At 39.0% G+C, this 22922-nt stretch overlaps 1 protein-coding gene across 22 annotated transcripts in view; it reads left to right on the top strand.

Annotated features, from left to right (window-relative positions):
- GRIP1 (glutamate receptor interacting protein 1) overlaps nt 1-22922 on the top strand; it is a 317628-nt gene that overhangs the window by 199206 nt on the left and 95500 nt on the right. For 20 of the 22 annotated variants that reach the window (XM_038185237.2, XM_072034610.1, XM_072034603.1 and 17 more), the window contains exon 2: nt 14987-15067. The exons of the other annotated variants lie outside the window; for them this stretch is intronic. In XM_038185237.2, coding sequence (XP_038041165.1) covers nt 14987-15067 — 81 coding nt within the window. The remainder of the gene's footprint in view (nt 1-14986; nt 15068-22922) is intronic. 22 annotated transcript variants of the gene reach the window in all.

The raw sequence follows: 22922 nt of genomic DNA, 5'->3' as shown, positions 1-22922 counted from the left end.
AGTCAGTCACATCAATATCTGTACTGTTACAAATGTGACCTACTCCACCATTTATCAGCTTTCCAATTGTTTTTCATAGTACAGGAGAAAAGGCTAAAATTTAATGTGACAGGCAATGAATTGCAAAAAAAACATAAATAGTTAGGAAGTCTAAATGTTAGAGTAAATTTGGGCAAAAACATGAAATTAAGTAAGTAAAATTGTTCTAAGTGAGAAGCCACCACCATGGGGTTATCGGTCTGTGGCTCTGTGTGGAGATTGCAGCCTCTTCCTGTTGAGGACTTCGTCCTTTAATGCACCTGTTTTAAAGTGTGCATGAGCACACATCAAATAAAACCTTCCAAGGAAGGGATGGTAGCCCACACATCTGGGAATTTCAAACTAGATCGTACATTTATATCAAAATGCTTTTTTTTTGGTTACACTGGGAAATCATGATATGACATAGCTCTGCAGAAAAATGTATTTGTGGTGAGTCTGTCTTGATTTTTCACAATGCATTTAGCAAAAACAACAACAAAAACAAACAAACAAACAAAACCACCAAATAGACGTGATCCTGAATATCACTCCAAGAAATCAGCCCCCATCAGGAAAGCACCCAATCCTTGTTTAAATGTAAAGAATCCTACTAACTTTAAACTCCCACTGCTTTATGTTGGGCTTTAATAGGCACAAATGATCCCTTAAATTGACGTAGTTTTTAGAACAGAGGCTTAACAAAAAGTGTTGCTTTTGCTATTGGTATAGTAGCCCATCTGGCTGAACTGAGATACTATCCTTGCACTGTCGATGGATAGAATAATCCCTTTGTGCTTAACTTGTTTTAACTTCTGATTTGCTTTGAATAAATCTACTGCTAAAGCATAATGGGAACATTTTATTCTTCAGCACCATTTTTATTGGAAAGAAAAACATGAAATAACTTATATTGTTTGCATGAAACATTGTATGTATATGGATCTTGGCATGAACTTGGGGAATAGACACTGTTTGATCTCTGAAGTCATTTTATTCAACTTTTAATTAACTTTTTACATGCAAATCTCTACCAACTTTTGTAATGGAGGTGATGGGAACAATCCTAAGGCTAATCTAATCCCTTGGAAAAAAAATCACATTAGAAATGAAAAACTGTGCAGAACAGTGGTAGCTAAAGCAATAATTTATGTGCTGAGGCTTTATGTTCACTTCCTTTTGTCTTCAGGTTGTCATTGACACTTTTATATTTTTATTCCACCTGCATAATGCTAGCTGCACCGCTGCTATTGTTATCTGTGCTCATCTGCTAAGGAGAATGCTAAAGAAAATACCTGAGCCAAAAATTCCTGCCATGTTTGACAAAATATTAAAAGTCTTGTTTCCCGAAGTCCATACCTTGTTTTCAGTTCCCTCTCTGTTTCTTTGGGCTGGTGGCAGCCAGCTCTCCCTGCTGCCTTACTCCTGCGCAGATGGAAACCAATGGGGTAGGGAATGGGGCAAAGCATTAATTCCTGCTGGGAATTAATTCCTGTGTCTTGATGTCTCTTGTCCAGTCAACTCCTCCAGTGTTTTCGAATTTGGATTTTTCGCCACTGGGAGCAGAAACTGAAAAGCATTGGTTAAAATCTTCATCTTGAATTGGTCTACAGCTTCTTTGTCTACAGCTTCTGATTTTTGGGTGGTCCTGTGTGGGGCCAGAAGCTGGACTCTCTCCTCTTGGGCCCTTTCCAACTCAGTACATTGTATGTCCCTGAATATTGCTATAGGGTATGGCCTAATGTAATTAGGAGAGGAAATAGAGCTCCTTATAGGAGCTTGAGAGGGGATTGAGAATGAGCTGAGAGTGGGGTTGGTCTCTTCTCACACACCCCTCCATACTCGTCCTTCTTTTCCTTTCCCTCTACAGCCTGATCCAGTTTTGTTTGCCTCTTCTCACCCTCTTCCTTACCTGACAGACTGCACTGCAGGCATTTACTGCCTGCCATGTTTTCTGTCAGACCTCATCTCCTTTTTTGCTCTTATTCTGCATACGCTGTGAAAATACAGTGTCCCTGTGGAGGGGAGAAGTGTGGACACGAGCAGCAGGCATGATTAATGCTGTTCTGGAGCACGCAAACCTCAGGCCCTGTTTCCAGCCCTCCCTCCCTCCTGGGCTGAGCCTGCAGGAGTACGAGGTGCAGGCTCTTCTTTCATGGAGCTGTTTGATGAGAAAACAACGTTTTTGTGATAAACTCTGAGCCACTATGGGTTCCAGCAGCCTAGGGTCAACCCCACCAGCTCAGCTCTGCCCTACAGCTCCCTCAAGGACAAGTCTGCTGGGGTTCATGCTTTACAAGGAGATGTCAGATGACTGGCAACTTTGAAAACCCATAAACATTGTAGACAATGAACTTGTTATTTATTAGCTTAAGGCAAGAAGATAGGAATGCTAATGGGATTTTTGTGGAGCATGGGAGGCGAGAAGTGCTAGGGAGATGTTTTATAAGCCTCACAAAAAATATTTAGGCAGGTCCTATATTATGGATAGTGAAAAACAGCTTTCTCTGCTGGAAGATTTCTTTTGGTATGTTTTTTGCATGGTTATTTTTGGAAGTGACTGATGGAGCCCAGGTTATTTGTAAGATAAACCTTCCTAGACCTTTACATTTCAGCAAGCAGTCTCCCTTCCCCCCTACAAAGCAAGACTTTAGACCAAACAACAGGTTGTATTAATTTATTGATGGATTGATGGCAAACTGTGCCAGGGCTTCTCTGGGTCCCCAGGAGGTCCTCCTTCTCTTCTGTGCTTGCACAGCACATTCACTGCTAATTCTCATCAGCAGCCTTTGCTTACTTCTCTCCCATCCACTGCACCCTGCCCTGATGTTTCCTGTTAAGCCAAGCCATCACTAGCCTTAAGCAGCGATTTCTGGGGTTCCCAGTGGCTTGCTTTGCTGTTCTGGTGATCTTAATGAGTGGGTTCAACTCCCTCACACTGCAGTAAAGTGCTTGTTTCATGCAGTACAGAAATCATAGCTTAGATCACTGGCATTTTTTAAAAACACCAGTAATTTTTGGAAATAAATACCTTAAAGATCCAACTTTTCCTGTGATTTATCAGACATCTTGCCCTGCTTATTGATGTAGGTCCTGTCACCTGTGTTTTCTTGTTGATTTGGCCAATAAAATTACAGCTGTGGTGGCGGTCCAGTCTCCTGGTCGACAGGGGTGGTGATGCTGGCTATATGGATGCCTCCTGACACAATCAGTAAAATATTACTGTCCTCTGGATCTCAAAGCTACAGCAAGTAGTTGAAAACACTTCTCTCTCTTCTTAGGAATTGTAGTTTTGACATTTTCTGCCATTTCTTGTCTCGAGTGTTTCTCCCTGCCTTCCCAATGAGGCAGTTTACATGAGCTTGTACAGTATTCTGCACCAGGCTCTCCCTTTAGAGATTTTAGATAATGAATAATGGATCAATTTTGTGAAATAGCAGTGTGGCCGATTTCGTTTAACTTTATTTTTTTCAGGAGTGTACTGCAGATGTATTTCATTGCCTGCATAGTGTTGGCAGATGTTAATATATTCAGCACTTTTCTGGGTCAGAAGTCTCATACACTGCACCCTAGTAATTGCCTATATTCTCTTCTGGCTGCTAAAATCAGTTTGTATTCCGTTGGTTCTTCATCATAAAAATGTGGACAGTGCATAGACAGTCCACGATAGAATGATCTCGACTCTGGTGTGCATCCCCTTGTAGCTCTGCCAAAACCATGGCTTGTCTGACCTTCAGGAGGTGGCAGGTCCTGTAGGCTTGTTTGAGCATCTGCCCTAGATGCTGTCTGTCTGTATAGTCCATTATCTGATACTGCATCTTGTTTGTTCACTCTATTTTTAATGCATGAGCTTTCCTGTTATTTTTAATTGCTTTCTTCTCTCTGTTTTGAAATTACGTTACAAATTGAATCAGCCTGTCGTTAAAATTAAGCGTGTGCACACACCTGCACACCCACACATTATTAGTATTAGGATGGATATACCGTTGGCCATACACCGGTAGCACAGAAAAAGATTTAATAATTATCACAGCATTATCTCAGCAAAGATTTAATAATTATCTCAGCATTACCTAGGTGTTTGAACAAACAGATTAAGAATGAAAAAGTGAAATCTGTGTCTTTTTTCTCTGCGCTCATGATCGGCCATTGGTTAATGCTGTCTTCATTCCTAGGAGCTTCAAAGCCAAAGCCATAGTGAATGTGCAGCTGTGAATTCCCAGAGGAGAAATGGTCCTGGTTAAAAAGCTTGGAGGATTGGTGCATGGGAATATTTAAAATGACTTTCCTATCTTCTTGAAGGTTACAGGAGCATAATTTTTTATGAATATTGCACATCCATCTGTATGTTTCTTTATAGCTGTATTTTCCATAGGATTACAAAAAGCTGACTCTGGCATGGGCTTTGTTGCATGCAGGCAGAGATGTGGGCAAGCAGTTCTAATTATTACCATTTTCCAATATTTTAAGAATACTGCAGACAATCAGCTGCTTGCCCCAAATAAGCTTTGTGGTTTAATAGGACTTGGGAGGCACTGACAAATAAATAGTATTTGACAGGTTAAAAGGCTTGTCTTCGGGAACTGGGTGCATGGATAGAGCAGAAGGCGGCCTGGGCTTAATGCGAGCTTTAAGCAAAACAAATGTGCATGCATATTGTTTTGTCAGGTTGACATCCCTTTTGTTACCCTGCTTTGTTCCCACTCCTAAAAGTGCACGGCTCTCTATTTCAAAAGACTCTTCTTCTACGCTGTGTTCAAACTTGTCACAGTTTCCAAAATCAGCCAAGTTTTGCTGATAACTGAACTTAGTCAAAATTACCATTCGGTCTTTGTGGATATATAGAGTAACCTCTTCCAGGGTAGGGGCTGAAAACAGGACATTATTTCCCAAAAGCATGAGGAAGGTGACAGGTTTATAGCCTGACTCCTAAATGAAGTGCGTTCTGGAAGGCCAGTTTTTCACCAAGCCTGAGTTATGCCAGTTTGGACTAAGACGTGCTACATAGACTACAAATAATGTGGGGCAATCCTGCTAACGTGCCAATATAAATATGTTGGTAGTGGTATAATATTTATACAACTCATCGTGGCAGTGTTAGAATTATTTTATGTATCAAATAAACCTTGCTGGTGGGATTAAAAAGGGTAACTGTAATGCCATAAATTTACACAACATATTACTAACACACGAAAGTATTCTTTACTCCTAATGCTGTTCACACCAGAGTTACCGTTGTACAACTTTTTGGTTTAACAAAATAATTTTACTCTTCACTGAATGGATATTTCCATACAAAGTCAGCATGTGCACCGTGCTTTGGTGGCAAGACCAGTCAGTCTTTGTGGTAAGTCATGCCCAGTAGAACTGGTAGGATCCTAAAGCACTAATCGGTGTGATTTCTGGAAGTATAAATAGTTTATGAGAGAGGTTTTTATAAGGCTTTCCAAAGAGAAGAATATAATTGGGCGTAATAGAATGACAGTTAAAACAAAGGAAGAAAATTGTAGATGGATGGAGGGAAATATTTCCGTCCGCGAGAGCTGATACATCCTGTGGAGCAATCTGCAAAGGAAAGCAGTGGAGATCTCATCACTAGAGACACTTACAGGCACAAGGAGGATGAAAAACAAATGATATAAGTTACCGCAAATGGTGTTAGCACAGCACAGCACTGCAAGCTGCATAAATAACGTCACGGTAAAATTACCATTTCTAGCTTTTGTCTTTGAACATAGCGTTGTGACTTTGCTTATTCCTGTTGTTTCTGTAGCAAACTATACTCCTGTTTTCTATGAAGTGCGATGTTTTTTACTTACTTTTAATGCCACTTGAGTGGCAGTCTTTGCTGTCTCAGCTCCTACTTCTGTCGTTGCCTTTCTCCAAAAACGCACACAACTAGCTTCTGCATCCCCGGTGTAGAAGTTCCTATTTTGACATCCTCTTTTCCCACCATCTCTGTACATTACAACTGTAATGCCAGCAGCCTGCACAGGTATTCCTCACCTGCTTTACCTTGTGGTTTGCACAGGTAGAAGGTGGTAGGTGTCTTCCCCATAAGTACTGCTAGAAGATCATAATCCATATATATACTGGTGGGAAAAGGAAATACAAATATATATATATATATATATATAGTTGTCTTGCCAGCCCAGCAAAATCCCTTGTGGGAGGAATAGCTGGACGAAGGATTGCAAAGGTAACATTAGATTCACTATTATGTTTTAAAAATATCTATTCATAGAAGTGTTTTTCCATGAGGTGTAGCATTAATGCAGCCTGATTTTCTGGCCCTCGGTTACTGCCTTGGTCAGGTCTTGCTCTTTTACTCAGTTCCCTTGCCCTGTAGGAATTTTCATCATATTCTCAGCATTTGTGCTTCCCTGTCAAATTTAGTGCTGTTTTTCTTTGAGGGATACTGATTTAGCATTGTTAAACAAGACAACTGAATATCTTAATTATTAGAATGTCATAAAGAAAATTGTTTTCAGGTTTTTGTTTTTGTTTTTTTTTTACAAGTTGTTGTGTGGTCCCCTCACCCAATGCCAGCGTGTGGTAGTACGTAAGAGTGATGTGATGTTCCTGAACACACATGCAGAGACACACACACCTTTACAAGACCAGGATGCCACTCTTCCCAAGCCATGAGATGTTCAAAGCAAAAAGTGTATTTTGACTATCTGGAAGTGCTTCCTGTTGGTGAGATCTGTGTCACATAGAAATTTCCTTTCAAATTTAAAGATGACTTTCTTTTAAGGCTTACAGTACCATCATTTAGAATAAGATTGTTTACAGAAGTTATAAATACAGAAAAATCCTGTCTCATGGAGGTAAAAGAGTTAAGACCCTTAGTTTCTTTGAGCTTTTTCAATTTCCCAGATTTTTCAGTTTCTAGCTGCTCTGGTTAAGCCATACTTCACTTATGTATTATCCCTATATTATTTCCAGTAACAATAAACAAAAGCCCAAGACAACAGAGTGAAACTTGCACTGAATCCTAAAATCATGTAACAATTCAGTAATGATTCTGTTTTATGGCATTCAAGTTTAATCCCTTAACAAATACTTGATGCTGTATAAACAAAAAGACATATTTATCAGATTTGAAGTAGTTTGTGGTTAGGGTATTATATAAATTGGATTACTTCTTTATTTGATAATCCACTGAAGTGAATCTCACCATATGCTCATATCTCTTGAGACATATTTTCAGCGTTCAGCAGACACTGAGCGTTTTGGATGTTCTTAGAAAGTTCTGAATTTTCCTGAGCAAAACGGTTTTGGAAGGAGAGCCTCACACTTCAGCTAGGAAACCAAGCATTTCGACTCGGGTACCTGAGCACAGTCTTAGGAAATTAATTTTGGACAAGCAAACTTGGAGGACATTCAGATCAGTTTGAAACAGCCAAGCTCGCTGAGGTATTTTAACTATCAATAGGAAATAGATTCGCAGTTATGCATAATTACAGAACCCTACTTCCCTTGCTTGTAGATTAAAGCTGAGCTGCTACTGTAATAAGTAACTGCATAATTCAGAAAACAGAGAATTAAATTTACATAAAGTATAATAAAATTGAATAAATTTTCACTTTAGAGAGACAACACAGTTATTCATTGGATGTTATAACTGTTAAAATTAAGTTTGTAGGAAAACCAAGGGGTACTGTGCTAAATGTAGGAAAGGAAATTACCAGAGCAGCAATAATAACTCTTCCTTCTCATAATTCGTTCATGTCACACACACCAACAAATGTTACTTATGGAAGCATTTGAAACCCAATGCTTTCTTAATAAAGACTGCTGGAGTGCACTGAGCAGGGAATTTGATAAGAAAGGATTAAGATTAAGTACATTCATATTTGTCCTACTTGGAGCCTAGTTCACAAATCACTGTTTTACATACAGCTCTTAAGAATTTGGGGGTATTTCTAAGCATTACTTTGAAAAGCAGCATTGCCATTTAAAGAATCCAGATTCATTGTAAGTGATCGAAGCCATAGCTTCCTGTGAAAGGAACTTGAAAAAATGTTATTCTTTTGCACCAGTAGGGTAAATTAATGCTTTATTTCATGGTTGGAGCTCCCGTAACAAGTCTGAATGGGTTAGCACGTGGGCAAAGCAAATTGTTGACATATTGTTGTTTCGTGAAGCATATACGTTCAAAATCTGTACATTATACATCTGCTGAATGAACTTAGCCAATTTTGTCTCTTTTTTCAACTGTTTATAGTCCATTACACTCTGATGTAGCTGTGGTGGCATCGCGGTAACCGTGAACGTTCCAGAATGTTAATTTTTCTTTAGACTTTTGCATTATTTAAAAGCAAATCTTTTAAAACATCCTCTTTTCCAAGGAAGAAGACATTTTCTGAGATTATTTTTTTTTTGCTGTTGTCAATGACAGTTACTAAGGATGAAGTTACACCAAGCTAAAAACATTTGTGCCAAATCTTCCATCAACAGCCAAAGTAAAATTCCCACTATTCATTCCTGCACAGCAAATTGCATTTGTTTTATCTTCTCAAGTCTGTTCAACTCAGAACAAACTTATAATTCAATTTATTGTAGAACTTTTCAGAGTTTTAGAATTGTTAGTGACCTTTATAAGCTTGAGCTATAACAACAGCAACAATAAAGAATATTATTATTTTTCATATGATTCAGTTATCAGATAAGGCCAGTTTATTTTTTTTTTTGAAGAGTTTGTGCTTGTATATATCTTCTGATTGTGTCTGTTACTGGTTACATTGATTGGAGTATTACATAAATATTCAGTTACTTCTTGTTCAGAATTATTTCATTTCTAAGTTCAGAGAAAAAGATTTGTCTGCTGTCTTTAAAAGAAGTTGTCCCAGCAGGAAGAGACAGGGCAGTCTAGAGCTTCATAACTAAGCTCCAACTTCTCTTCTGATATTTTTTGTTTTGGTTTGGTTTGGTTTGTGTTTTTTTTCCCTCCTCTTTCCATTACTGTAGATTGACCTGAAAATTGCATTTTTCAGATTTATTAGTGCAGAGAAAATATGTTCAGGCATTTTTACCAGGAACAAAGAACTGGAATTGAGGAGATGAGTTTGAGAGATCAGAGGTGTTTTTAGAGTGCTCCTGACGACTTTGCCATTTATATTTTTATTGGTTGGTAACTCACAGAACCACACAAAGGATCTCAAGTTCAGTTTGTCTCTTCTGCCTGATCCAGTGCAGGGCTTCAAATTGATTTTAGAGGAGATAGCTTTAAACTATTTTACTTTGTATGACATATTTAAAGTACTGAAGTGAGAGAGAGAGAGATGGAATGATTGTGTGGCTGTGAGTCTGGGTGCTCATCTATGAACATGGACTGAGACTTGAGTCTCTGCTCTAAAGTCTGAGCTTAGAAGAGTACATTGCTGTAGGAATGGTTATAAAGTTATACTGAGATTCTGGGCATGCCTCTACACTTTTGAGCTTCTGAACCACAGACATCAGGAGATATGTATTTATTTTTCATCTGTGAAAGCCTCCAGCTGCAAACTGTGGGGATAACCAAGGGTGCTGTAGCTCAGTATTTACCAGCTGTCACAGGTATGATACTGTGCCAGAAATGATGCTTTTAGATAACAGTAAGCTTATGCCATTTAAAGATGAAATTTAGGTTAAGTTTCAGATAAATGAAGTATAAGAGCCTATGGTATTGTGTGCTGTGCTAGCAGGATTCATAAAAATCTCTTGCTTTTACTGAAAAAATATTCTTCATTATAAGATTCAGGAGTGAACAGGATATTGCAGATCTAGGAATGCCTGAAGCAATACATGGGACACTTGTGCTTTTAATTTTTGATAAATAAACTGATCTTCTCAGGGATATTCTGTCTGCCATAATCATCATCTTGACAATTTGGCACGTCGTCATCTTCTGTGTTGGAACATGATTCTCTGCTAGTCTGTGATGTGTGCTATCACAAAGACTGTAAGCAACAACACGTGCAGATAGTCCTACATCTCCTATACACTGAGCAAGCTGAAGGATGTACTTTTTTTGTGGAGTCTTAGAACTCGCATTAATTGTTTAGGAGAGGCACAGTGAGGAACATATGAGCAACACCTCAGGATTGGATTCTGGTCTGCTTAGGAATCACTCTAAAAATGTTTAAGTTCGTTCCTCCCTTGGCTAAAGAATGGCTTATCCCATAACTAGACATTGGTAAGAAAGTTGTTGAAGAACGAGAATGATGCAGCACAGGATTATGACATGTTTGGTTGGTGACATTGTTGGTAGGGGGATGGTTGGACTAGCTGATCTTTGAGGTCATTCCGAACCTTAATAATTCTGTGATATTTGTTGGGTTCAGTAGTTATCACCTGGCCATGCCTCAGCAACAGGAAAGATCCTCTAACCAGGTGTGAAGATTGGCATGAAGGGAGTGCTTGTAGCCTTTACCCCATCTGTAAACAACATTCTTGTGTCAATAGCTTTCACAGCCGTCTTGAGGGACACACAAGTGGTTCAGTGGCCATAAACCTCCCAATATACCGAATGCCTGGACTGGACTGTTGAGGAAATATCTTCAGACTTTCCTTCTGTTCCCTTTTATGTGCCCCCAGTTGGTATCATTCAAAGGATATTAAATTGAATATAGCAAACATCTAAAGATTACATATGGTCATTTTGCTAGCACAGTCCCTAGCACTTACACACTGGACAATGCACATATATATAATCTTTATAGGATTATATTACTGTTGGTTTGTTAGAGTGTAAAGAGCCCTTAGTCTTGGATGGAGGCTCCCCTGTACAGCAGGGGCAATGCAGAACGCTATAAATGGCTCACAGCGTGGTCCTTAACACAAAGAATGAATCATTCCGTTACAGGGTGGAGATGCCAGCTGGTTAAAAATAGGCAGGAAAGTGCAAAGAGCTGCTTATCTGCCTCATGGGTCACAGCTGAAAGCGGTAAGCCTACAGTAGTAACTGCAAGCAGTAGGGCTGCTTGTCTGTCCACTTGATCACTACGATTGGAAGAACTGTGGGCAGAGCTTGGAGAGGATGATGTGGTGGTTACTGCCACCAGTACTTGGGGCTGTTGCTTTTGTGAGGACAAGTGTAAAGAGGATCCAAGATGCTGATTTGGCTTCGCAGGTTAGGAATCTCATAATGGACCTTCGGGATCACTGCTGCACTCTGCCAGGAAAGGGGACAGTAGTACAGCGGGCAACTTGTTTGCTATCACATGTTTGCAACTGCAGAAAATACTTAAGCTATGATTTTGGGGGTAATGACCTCTTTAACAGTGTAAGAGGGTTTGTTTCCTGTAGTAACTGAATGAAGAGATCTGCTGGCATAGCAGACACCTCTATATTATACACCAACTTGATACACATTGTGTATTCAGGGCTGGTTATTCTTTCACCAGAGAAAATTAGGGGGGGGGGGGAGGAGGAATAAAAAAGGATGTAATGAATGCAGTTCCAGGACTGTATCCACAGAGCTACGCTATTTCCAGTGTCATAAGCACGGACACCCATGGTGTGCTCCTGAGGAAAGGGGCAAAGCTGGCACGTTCAGAGGCCCCTCCAGCATGCAGCTCTCTGCCGGCCTGCTCCAGTCAGGGCTTTCGGCGTGAGATTTATGCCTCTGAATCCAGCCTGTTTCTCCCTCTGCTTTGTGTGTGTGGCTTCTTAAATATATCTCATCTTTACCTAATTTGGAGTTACTGTTGCCCGCTGGGAACATGCTTCGCATCCTTTTACTCCTTTGCTTTTTCAGGGTGGGGGCTCTCTGGGTTGGGTTTTGTCTGCAGGGAGTCTCTGTGCTGGAGAGGGGGAAGCTGGAAACACAAAGCACTCGGACAAATCCCTCTAAGCACTGATATCAGGAGATATCATCAGGAGAACATTTTTGCATGTTTTAAGATCCTCCCTGCCAAGATAGGTCCCCTCTGGCAGGTGGGGGCGTAAAGTAGAATTTGATTTATCAATTCTTATGACCATACGTACAACTTTGCTAATGCAGACAAAAAGATTTCTCCCCTTTTTGACAGCATGATGGGGTTTGACATTTCAGGGCTACCAGGGCTCTTTTGTCTCTTTAGTTTACTCTTAGTCTTCGGGATGATGTCTACTTCTGCATCTATCTGCTCTTCATATTAGTTTTCTGTCTCAAATAAGGATGCTGTCTGTATTCTTTCTCTAGGTGGTTATATTTGTTTTCCATTGCTTCTGGGATTTCTTTACACCGATTTTTGGTTATCCTGGGCTGCAATTTTGCTTTTAAATGGGCATTGAAAGACAATTATTTCCTGGCCTGGGAACTTCCAGCAATGTGAAGCTTCCCGGTCCATCAGTGAGGCAGTGGGTCGTTGTTATACCCCCATGATAACTGGACGTATTTTGCCTTAATAGGGGTTCAAAAGTTTGTGAAATAGCCATTGGGGATCCTTTGTTTTCTGTCAAAGTCTGTAGACAGATTAAGAAATGTAACATAATTACATCCCCACAGTACCTAACAGTACATACACTGCATAAATACCTGACAAGATTTCAGCGCTAATATACATGGACTAAAATGCTAGCTTACACAGCAGTCTCAGTTTCCTGCCGTATCTGTCAGTTGGTATGTAAAAATATGAGACTTTTTGCTCAGGGTCCCTTGCAAGTAATTTGAATGTACACTGACCTTCCCTCACCGGTGCCATTAACCAGCAAGATTTGCAGGCTTGTCCTTCTTTCTGAATTCAGGATAACCGCATGCGCTCCCACTGTAGTGCAGTATTGGGAAAATCCTGTTCCAGCAAAATATTGTACCTGATTTATTCATTTGCTCTTGACAAAGATTCAATGAAAAAGGCCTAGCTGTGGAAATTCTTCTCTCCTTTTTGCCATCTCTCCAGTCTGATGGAAATAATGCATATGTAAGGAGTCTGTCTAGGAGAGAGCTGTTTTATTCCTTGAAGTTGATATATTTTTCACAGGTAGAGCACACATGCAAATAGGCCCAAAAGTCATCACCATCCATCGGTTCCTAAGAAACTGTGTTATGTTTCCTGCCCACTTCTTAACAGAAAAATGCATGTCTCACAATATCTGCTGTCACATACAGCACCTGCGAATAAGGAGTAATACATGTGACATCCAAGCCACGTTATTGATGATCCCTATATTTTTTTGGAATTGATATAAGTTATCAAGGTTGTCTTGAGAGCCTTAGCCTGAGTTCTACCTCAACTATGACTCTTCTAGGAAAGAAAAAAGTTAATCCTCTTAGAAGCTCTTGTTCATTTTTTTTTTTCTTTAATGAGGGTATGTATATTCTGCATATGCAATAATATTAGCTTTTCCACTTACCTCAAATGGAGAAATAAAGGCTTATACATCTCCCTTTTTCGTGACTTGTGTAGCTGGGTCTATGTTAATATTTCTTCATGCTCCTGTTTATTATATAGCTGACAGCTTTATTTTCTTCAAGTTTGTACCAGCATGCAGTATAGTCAAGCCTGTTACCTTCCTCCTTGTAACAATGCAGTTCTAAAGCAATGAGAGTTAATTTTACGGTAGAAAAAGCAATGATATCTGGCTGTAGAGGGATATTTTACCAATATATTTTCTTCTTTACTTGCTGCACTTTTGGTAATGTGCATAGCCATGCAACAATCTTTTGCCCTTAAAAAACATTAGATATATTCAGCTTTTTTTTGTTTCTACATCCACCTAACAGAAGATGAGTTCATTGCAGAAATCATTTTTTAATCCCAAGCAGCTCTTCCAGTCACTTCCTTCTGAGACCTTGCTTTAAAATAAATTTTGCTTACCAAACCCTTATCTCACTTGAATAGAAATGGATTGGTGTCTTTGATGTGAGTTTCTAAGCAAGTTTGGGACTTTACAAGACATAAATAGTGTAATCAGCAAAGAAGGCTTATCATGTCCAGAGCGTTAGCTGAAAAGAAAACCTGACTCTCCAGAAAATGTGGTTCCACTGGATCTCAGGATGCAGTACTGGGTCTGTAGTCTTTGATGCACTAGGTACTCTAGTCTTTGATTCCTTTAGTCATTGATCTCTTTCAAGCATGTATTCATGCACATGCTAGAAACTGGTTGGTCTTTCATAACCTGATGGAAAAAGATGTAAGTAGAAGGATTTGATAATGCTTTAAAGTGTTTGAACACTTGATTAAAGGACAACCAAGACAGAAGCTTAATTTCTTGTGATTCCTTTCCTTTGATTGAAGTAATAAAATACACACTCTTATTTCTTCTCTTCAATCCCCATTTTTTTCTTGATCTTACAGCTTGTCATTTTTAAAGCTACAATGTAGTTGATTTTTTTCCCTACCAGTCATCCTGTTCTTAGGAGGGATGTAGAAGAGCTTCATTTCTCCCTAATGCTGCCTTTAATTGATGACTTTCTTCTTGTCCCACCAGCAGCTGCCTTCAGGTTGATCAGTAGGTGCTCCACAAAGCTTCATATTTAGACACAGGCTGTTGCAGTGCCATTCTTTGGTATAAATGTGCTTGGCCTATTTGGCAACATCTCTCTGATGTTTTCTCCAATCATTTGTTACGACAGAGAAGGAAGCATCCTCTGGCAGAGGAAAAGGAAAAGGAGCATCTTTACAGCCAGAATACTCACAAGGTTCTGGATGTGTTCCTCTCCTGAAAAGGGATGTTCTCTCTGCTACTGGAGTCTTTGACACATGAAGCTTCTTAACACCAGGAAAAGGAAAGTTTCTGTGCTTATCTGAAAACCAAAAAGGCCTTTGTATATTCAGCCTGTCATCAACTGAGCATTATCTCTGATCTGAGTTTTACTCCATACTTCTCAGCTCTGTTATTCAGAGCCTTTGTCATTGAGAATTCAGAAATATCCATCCTCATCCAGCTTACAGCAACTCTTGTACTCATTGCTAGTTCACACAGTAATTAGATTTAAAAATTATACTGTTTTTAACACTATATTTATCAGTAACTGAAACTGTTGCTTGTTTCTGTTTAGATGAAAGTCCTTACACAAAGTCTGCAAACCAGGCAAAGCCACCTGATGGAGCATTGTCTGTGAGGAGACAGAGTATTCCAGGTAAGACTTGCTTTGCTTTTTATAACATGTGACTCGTTTGTGAACAGCAATGTAATACTAATCAAAATTAAACTAGTTATAAAAAGCAAATGACTTATAGTTACCACTAAATAATTTGTAAGGAAGGTCCCACATAAGGAGTTTCCACGGTTAGGCTTCCTGGGGCTTTTAGTATCAGGAACATCTCTGCATCTGCCTTTTGCAGCAGATTTCAGGCATTGATCACAAAAACCTTCTCATCAGAGGCTCACATCTTCAGGCCCTGTGAAATCCATTCTTTTATATCTAGTTTTGACGGTGTAGGGAGATTGGCTCATATTTCCAACACTGAGCAGTGTGTCAGAGTTCTCATCTTCACATGGTTTTCTGCCATGCATACACCATCCTTGCGTAGTCTGTCATCCTGTCACACAAAGCTGGACCCACCAGATCAATGGGCCTTCAAACCTGTGTGTCATATAATTACTTCAAATGAGTCTGCAAATGATGCCTGTGAAAAGCAAGTATTATACACAGCAATCTAAAGAGGTGTTCACCTCATGTATAATTTTAGGGATCTACTAATGAAAACAAATGAACACTGACAAAGGTTGTGCACAGGTGGAATAACTGATGCTGCCATTCTGAGTTCAACAGCAGTAACCTCTGACTGGAAGGGAAGATGTAATGCAACAGAAATCAGAAACTGTAAGGTCGTGTCACCCACCTTCTAACGAATAATGTTAATGTTCCGTGTGCTCCATGGCCTTGTTATTAAGCAAAGTCACACATCCTTCTGAGAGCTTATGGATACAAGGGATGGAGCTCAGACTTACACCATTGCCAGACTCAGATTTCATCATAATAACAGACATGTTTCTGAAGGTCCAAAGTACACATCTCGTGGATGTTTTATGTTCAGGTGCGTGTGCATGTGAGAGAGAGGGAGAGGGAGCAGGGAAAGGAGAGTTGTGTGATTTACTTTTGTCTGCTTAAAATATCCTAGCGATTTAAAGTGATTTTTATTCCCATGGTACAATCATAACTGTTGCAAAATTACTCAACTACGGTGTCTATTAGGCATTTTATAAGGAACTCTGATTACACAAGCAACAAACATTTTTTCTGTCAAGTCAGTAAAAATCTAGATTCATTGTTCTTCAGAGTGAATTAAGATGTCTATATGGGGAGCTCTACACGTAATGCTTTAGCTCATGCGTCTCTAATGTTTAACTTACTGTCTTTTTTTTTTTTAATCTTTCAATTTTTTTTCACCTTGAACTTACTAGCTGATACTTATGAAGTGGTTACTGTATTTGAGAGATACTTATGCTATGGTCTGAATACAGACTAAAGTTCATGATTTCATAGAACATTATGAGAACACCTAATGATTTTCAGTCATATTCTTTAAGGAGAAGGTTTGATGAAAGTTGTACTGCTGTAATTTTTCTTTAGATCGTTTGATAAAAATAGAAATGTCAAATGCTGAGTAGTCATTGTGACTATTAATTAATTTATTTATTTATATATTTTTAAAGCTCCATACTCTGGAAGTTTTGTGGTGTATTACAAATAAATCTTTTCTGTGTGCTGTACATGATTCAGAGATACTTCAGAGAGACAATACTGACAAGTGTCTGGTGAGATATACTCTTAAATTTCAGGTGTTCTGAAAAAAAATTATCTAGGCTTATGTATGTTCTTCAGCTTTCGATACTGTGAAGACATCTGTCTTCATGCCTTGTTGCATCTCTGGATCTTAGGATCCCTAAAGTATAAATGAGATTTAGCTGGGGCAATAGTAAAAACAGTAAAAGAAATAATTTAAACTTTTTCATGCCCTGACAAATTGCCATTCTAGCACAGTGGATATTGTGGGTTTAGATACATGAATACATTTATCAGACTAAGCAGTCTGATAAAGTCAACGTTTGAGAGTTTACTGGGGTTTCTGAAAATAACTCCTAAACTTTTATATCACTTTGGACACTTAGAAATTTTGGCCTCACATATTATAGATAAGCTAGCACCTTGTAAATAGCATCTTTGTCTGTGCACAGATGTGCAGATGCGTTGTGCATTGCCTTACTGGAGATGCAGACACATCCCACCCAAGCATTTTGGCAGCAGGAGGAAGTCCTACTATTAGCAACACTAACTAGTTTGAGGCAGTAGCACAGCTGTTTTTGGTTTTGCTTGGGGACAGGATCTGAATGTTGACAGTATGTAGGTCAGCTCTGAATAGTTTCTGAAATGGAAGATGCGATACTTTGAACCTGGTAACATTCTTCAGGACTTGGATGGAAAGATGTCAGCTGGTGTTACCATCAGTGATCAGCATACACTCTACACTGCATGGAAAGCATTCATTGCTATTCCCCTCAGATGGTATGCCTGATAGAACATTACCTTCCCAAAAAGCTTTTTTTTTTTTTTTTTTTTTTTTTTTTTTCAAGCTTGAAGCATGGCGTTGCCTTTGACAATGTAGCTGTTCAAGCCACTTCATGCTCTGTCACTCCTGAGGCATGGGCTGCAGATGTCCTGTTCCCAAGGAAAGCTCTGGTCTGGCCATTACAGCCAAGAGAACTTTTATCAGTTTGTTTTTTGTTTGTTTTTAGAAAGGAAGATGATCCTATTCTGAGCTTTGCACAGGTTCAAACAGTCCATTAATAAATGGTAATAAATACATATTTCCAGGATGCATGATCAACATCTTCCAGAGTAGCATGAGATCAAGTCATCTCCCTGCACCTGGTGAAGGTTCCTCCTTGTGACCTTTATATTCACTTAAGAGGATTCCAGCGCTGCTTCCTTTGGCCAGGTGCCAGCAAAGGAGCTTTTATTGCTGTGGGATCTGAAACTACCATACTGACTGTAAGCCCCAAGATGTTGTTTTTATCCTTCCATGTGTAACTGTACTGTAAGTGCAGTATCGATGAGCAAAGACCAACTGCACAAAGAAGTAATGTAATTCTATAGAGGTTACATGGTTCTCAGGCTTGGTTTATTTTACAGGGGAAAAAAAATGTTGAAATAATCATTTTATAATTAAAGTCAAATGAGCACATACTGTGAAATCAGTGCACTGAGTTTAATTCCTTTCATCCCCAGAAGCAGGGAATAGATTAAGCATCTCTCTGGAGCAGAACTGGCTTGCTTAAGATGCAGAATACATTATTCATGTGATGAGGGTACATGTCATATTTATCATGTCTTCACATGGCACAAAATCAACAAGCAACAGATCCTTTCAAGGGGATTTACAGAACTGGTGAAATTATAGTTAATTCAAATTATATGCATTAATATAATTGCAGTTGGAAACCTGGACTAAATTTTGCAGATGTGTAGGTGTTGTAGTTTTATATATATATATCTCATATACATATTTGATTGTTCAAAACATTATTTAGCCTTACAGTCAGAATTTCCTAATTATAGAAGCGAGGCTTGAGGTAACATCAACATGACAAGCAGCCTACGAAGTAAGGAACATATTTTCTTCTCTGAATCCTCAAATTTAGACCCTCACCAGCATATAATGAAATGTTATTGCTACTCTGTCCATGTAGTAGGCTACAGAAGCTGTAGGGCTATATACTGTGCCTCATCCAGAAAGCGATCACTGTCAGGCTAGTACATAGGCCCATAAATGAAAACAGCATGTTTCAAAATTCACAGGTAAGGCCCTTTCCTCAAACTCACAGTTGCAGTTAGAAACGTCTGCCATTTAAAAATAAAGTACCTAATACTCACGTTATCCCATCCCTAGGTTTAGGTGGCCATGGGTTCCTGGACTATCCCTCCTGCTTGGCATGCTGAGGGTCTGAAGCGGTGCTTGGCACGGCGGAAGGTTTGGGTCAATAGCACTTGAATCAAAGATGTGTTTCCCGTGGTCTCTTATTCCTGGGGGAGCTTTACAAAGGATATCAAATACTCCAACGGTAGTGATAAAATGTCAAGAGCTAATGACACTGTGAAAGAGGCATTTTGAAATCCAGACTGTAACAAATGCCTAAAGATAAGCCTGTTCTCACTGCCAAACGTGGTCAGGCCTGAATAGCTGTTCCCACGCTTTCCAGCCTAAAGTCCAATACCTTCTTATCTGTTTAAACAACATGGAGAAATCTGTCGACACTAATGCTGTGTAAGTTGTTCACTTCATTTGTTTATATATTTGTCTCTTTCCAATTCACTTGCTGAAAACTGGAGAGGGGTAGAGGAGAAAGAAATGACACAAGCATAAAAATAATTTCTTCTTCAAGAAAAAGGCAATACATCTGAAGCTGATTAATTTTTTTCATAAAATCTTAAACAAGATTTTAATTTTGTTTTTGGTTTGGTTTTGTAAGTGCTTTTTATTGAGTCTAAGAAATTTCTATTATTAAAGAAAAAAAAGTAGTCAAAACCCTCACAAATTTTAATGAGCTGAAATGTTTCAGCTTCTCTTTGTTTTATTTCTGTTGGCTGAAACCATGAGAAGTTTCAGTTAAATTCTGCAAATAGCTTTGGTTGGGTTGAAACAGTATTTTTAAGGGAAAAGCTTATTTGTACGCAACCTATTTGACGTTAAATTAAAAATAAAACATCAGCTTCTCACATCTACTGATTCAGACATCTGCGCTAAGGGAGACTTCTAGAAATGTGAAGTATTAAGGCTTAAAGTGTTCAGGGGCTCAAAACAACTAATGCAAATCGTGTACTGGTACAGCTATCTGAGCTATCTGTGAATCTGGAGATTTAGCCTAGCTGGGAGGTTTGCAGTGCTGGAGCTGCCTCCCTTTAAGTAAATTCCTGTTCAAAGACCCAGCACCAAATAACTAGGAGGCGTAGTGGGAATATTCATCAAACAGAAAAACTTGTCTTTTTTCTGGGGAAGAAGAACAGCACCACTGCTTGCCTTCTGCACTGTTGAGCACACACAGCCAAAGGTCCTTCAACCCTTGGCCCTCACCATGGTGTTGTCTATGACCCACTGTTGTTTCCTCCTCCTGTTCACCTCCTAAGACCCCCCAGGAGTGCTGCACCTTCCCAAAGCTCACCCCAGACACCTTCTGCCCCACGGCGACATCTCATCTGCTGAACAGATATTACAGTGATGCTACAGAGTAAGCGCAGGAAAGTCCAAACTAGGTGTTAGAAATTATTCCCTTGACATTTTCTACACCATGGAAGCCTGTGTTTCTCTCTAACCAGTAATTATTATTAATATCAGTTATACAATTATATTATTAGATATTAATTATAATTATTAAAATGTCATTTGCATGTTTTGTACGCAGTTGCACAGATGTATTAAGAGGTCAGTTGTTCAAATAGGTCACTCTGCTCTGAAGGAAAATTGTCGAGACTTTCAAGTCTGAAATGAAACCGGCCAGATTTTTCAGTTCCTTTGTACCTGCATGAGTACTACACCTTCTTTTCAGTCTACCTGCTTCTTTGAAGCACGCCATAATGCAGCTTTCCTATTTCAGCACTGTGTTTGATCTCAAAAACAGAGCTAGCCACCTAACTGAGGGAAAAACACAGGACGAATGTACACAGGATGAATGTGCATCTGCTCGGTGGTTCTAGCTCTGGTATTAGCAGTTTTTTGAGGAGTTTGGTAACATAAGTTTCGTACAAAAACAAGACATTAACCCAACATAATTTTAGAGTTGGCCAAGTTTTGAACTACTGAGCTTGAAGGGCTCACATGCAAGCGAAAAAATTGCAAGGTGCCTTGCAAGGATAATATTTACAGAGCTGACAGCAAAAAATAATTACTGTATGATGTAGTGTCCTCTGTAATGACTTAGGACACAAAATACTCCTAGGAGAAGTCAAGTCATAGTAAATTCTTGTAGTAACAATAATTAACGTCCTGGGGATTTTCTGTCTCTGCAATGCTTAAATATACAATGCATGTGGCAGTTGAAAGGAGTGAAGCAGTTTTCTGCTGGCCATTGGCTCTGAACACACACAGGTGTCATCTATCTGTTTACAAAAACACCAAAGTATTCCTTTTCCCCTCCCTGACCCACAGCTTGCTGTGCAGCAAATGTTCCTGTTGTGTCTCAGACTACACCAAAAGATAAAAAATATCTTGCTATAAGAAAGCAGGAAAAGGTTGTGAAGAGTTAAGAAAATAATTGAGTGTTAAACTATATGCAATGCTTGAGCTGCTAACATAAAATTCCAGTAGCTGAATTTAACTTTTGTGTGTAATATGCTATAACTTAAGTGAGAAAAAGGTCTATATAGCTTAACATAATACTGGGATACGTATCGTGTATTATTTTTCTTTTACAAGATAATCCTAGAAATAAGGGAGAAATATAGAAAGTAATACAAGGAGATAGCAGGAAATGAAAAAAAAAAATCCACCTGGATTAAAAAAAAATTATGGACTTGTGATGTGATCTGAGGATAAAAGTTTCATTAAATGACATTGCTCAGGACAGAAGATGAAACAGGTTATTGCCGTAGCCCGACTCTTAAGATCTGAGCCAGTTACACAGTGACTGACAAATCTGATGGACAAATGACCTCCACAATGAGTTTGGGTTTCCTCCGTGATTAGCAAGACAGCGCATATTCAAAACCAGCTGTTCTTGTACTTGCATGAGTTGACCTGGTCCCATTCCTTCTGCACAAGCCCTTCAGACTCCAGTGTTAGTGAACCATAGGTGATAGAAATGATCCTGTCTGCTTTTTGAGGGAGTTCTACTAATTTTTGACTTTCTGAGCCCTGCTAAGGGGTCAGAAGGTGCCACGGACAGCCACCTTCTGCAGCAACATGTACACAAACCCCACATCACTAAATGCAGACCCAGGAAGTTGAAACACGCATCTACAAAAACTTTTTTTTTTTTTCTCCATTTACATTTGTCTCATTTTATTTCCTTTTTAAAATCAACACCGAATGCTCAGATTTGCCATTGAAGATTTCCAGCATTTGAAATCCATTAACAATAACCTCTGCAGTCACACATACCATAGTAAATATCTTGGGTGATTTCCTAGAGAAGCAAATTTTCTGACCTGTGAAATGCAGATTACAAAGTAGTAAGCTTTTCTACACTTGAGGCATTTATTATATCTGCAAAGTCATTTGCTGATTTTTATGTTTGATGAGCGGCTGTAGTTGCTTTATCATTTACAGTCTTCCTTCCTCACTGGGTATTTGTTTAACCCGCTGGAGGTTTATCAAATGGTCTGTGCAGCATCCCTCAAGGCTGGAAATTCTTGAATTTGCTTTCACTTTTAATATCAAAAGAAAAGAGTTTTCTTCCTTATCCCTCCTCCCTTCCACCCAAATAACTTTATTGGAATGGTTTCATATATGTCATTCATGTAATCATGTTTCACACACAGATGAACTCAAAGGAAATTTCTCTCACAGAAAATGAAAAAAGCCCACCGAGTTCTTACCTAAACTAGATTGCTGGTGGTTTATTTATTCATTTTATTTACAGAGCAGCAACAAAACATTACCATGCTAATGCTTTTCAATAGTGAAAAGGATTAGAAGAGAGATCTAACTTCATTCCTTTCATGATAAATGAGAAAGAAAATGCATTCAAGGCAATAATGAGGAACATGCACTTTTTGAAGTATCCAACTGATATGAGATGGTTGTGATGCGGTCTGAAAAGTTAAATATCTTCAAAATATTTTCAGTTTTATATAAATGTTAATTATGGGCACGGCTGATAGCCGTATTCATTGTTGACAATACTGAACACCTTCATTTATGTACAATTGGGTTTAGTCGTATATAATTTTACCAAATGTGGGGGTTTCAAAATATAATACTCTAATGTATTCCTGCAGCATCTTTTCCCAGCGAAATCAGTTTAGCTATTTGTAGTGTGATAAAGATAAAACCCAA

The sequence above is a fragment of the Anas platyrhynchos genome, chromosome 1 (assembly GCF_047663525.1).
Source record: "Anas platyrhynchos isolate ZD024472 breed Pekin duck chromosome 1, IASCAAS_PekinDuck_T2T, whole genome shotgun sequence".
NCBI lineage: Eukaryota > Metazoa > Chordata > Aves > Anseriformes > Anatidae > Anas > Anas platyrhynchos.
Note: the sequence above shows the minus strand (reverse complement) of the source record. Positions and strands in the feature narration are given on the sequence as shown.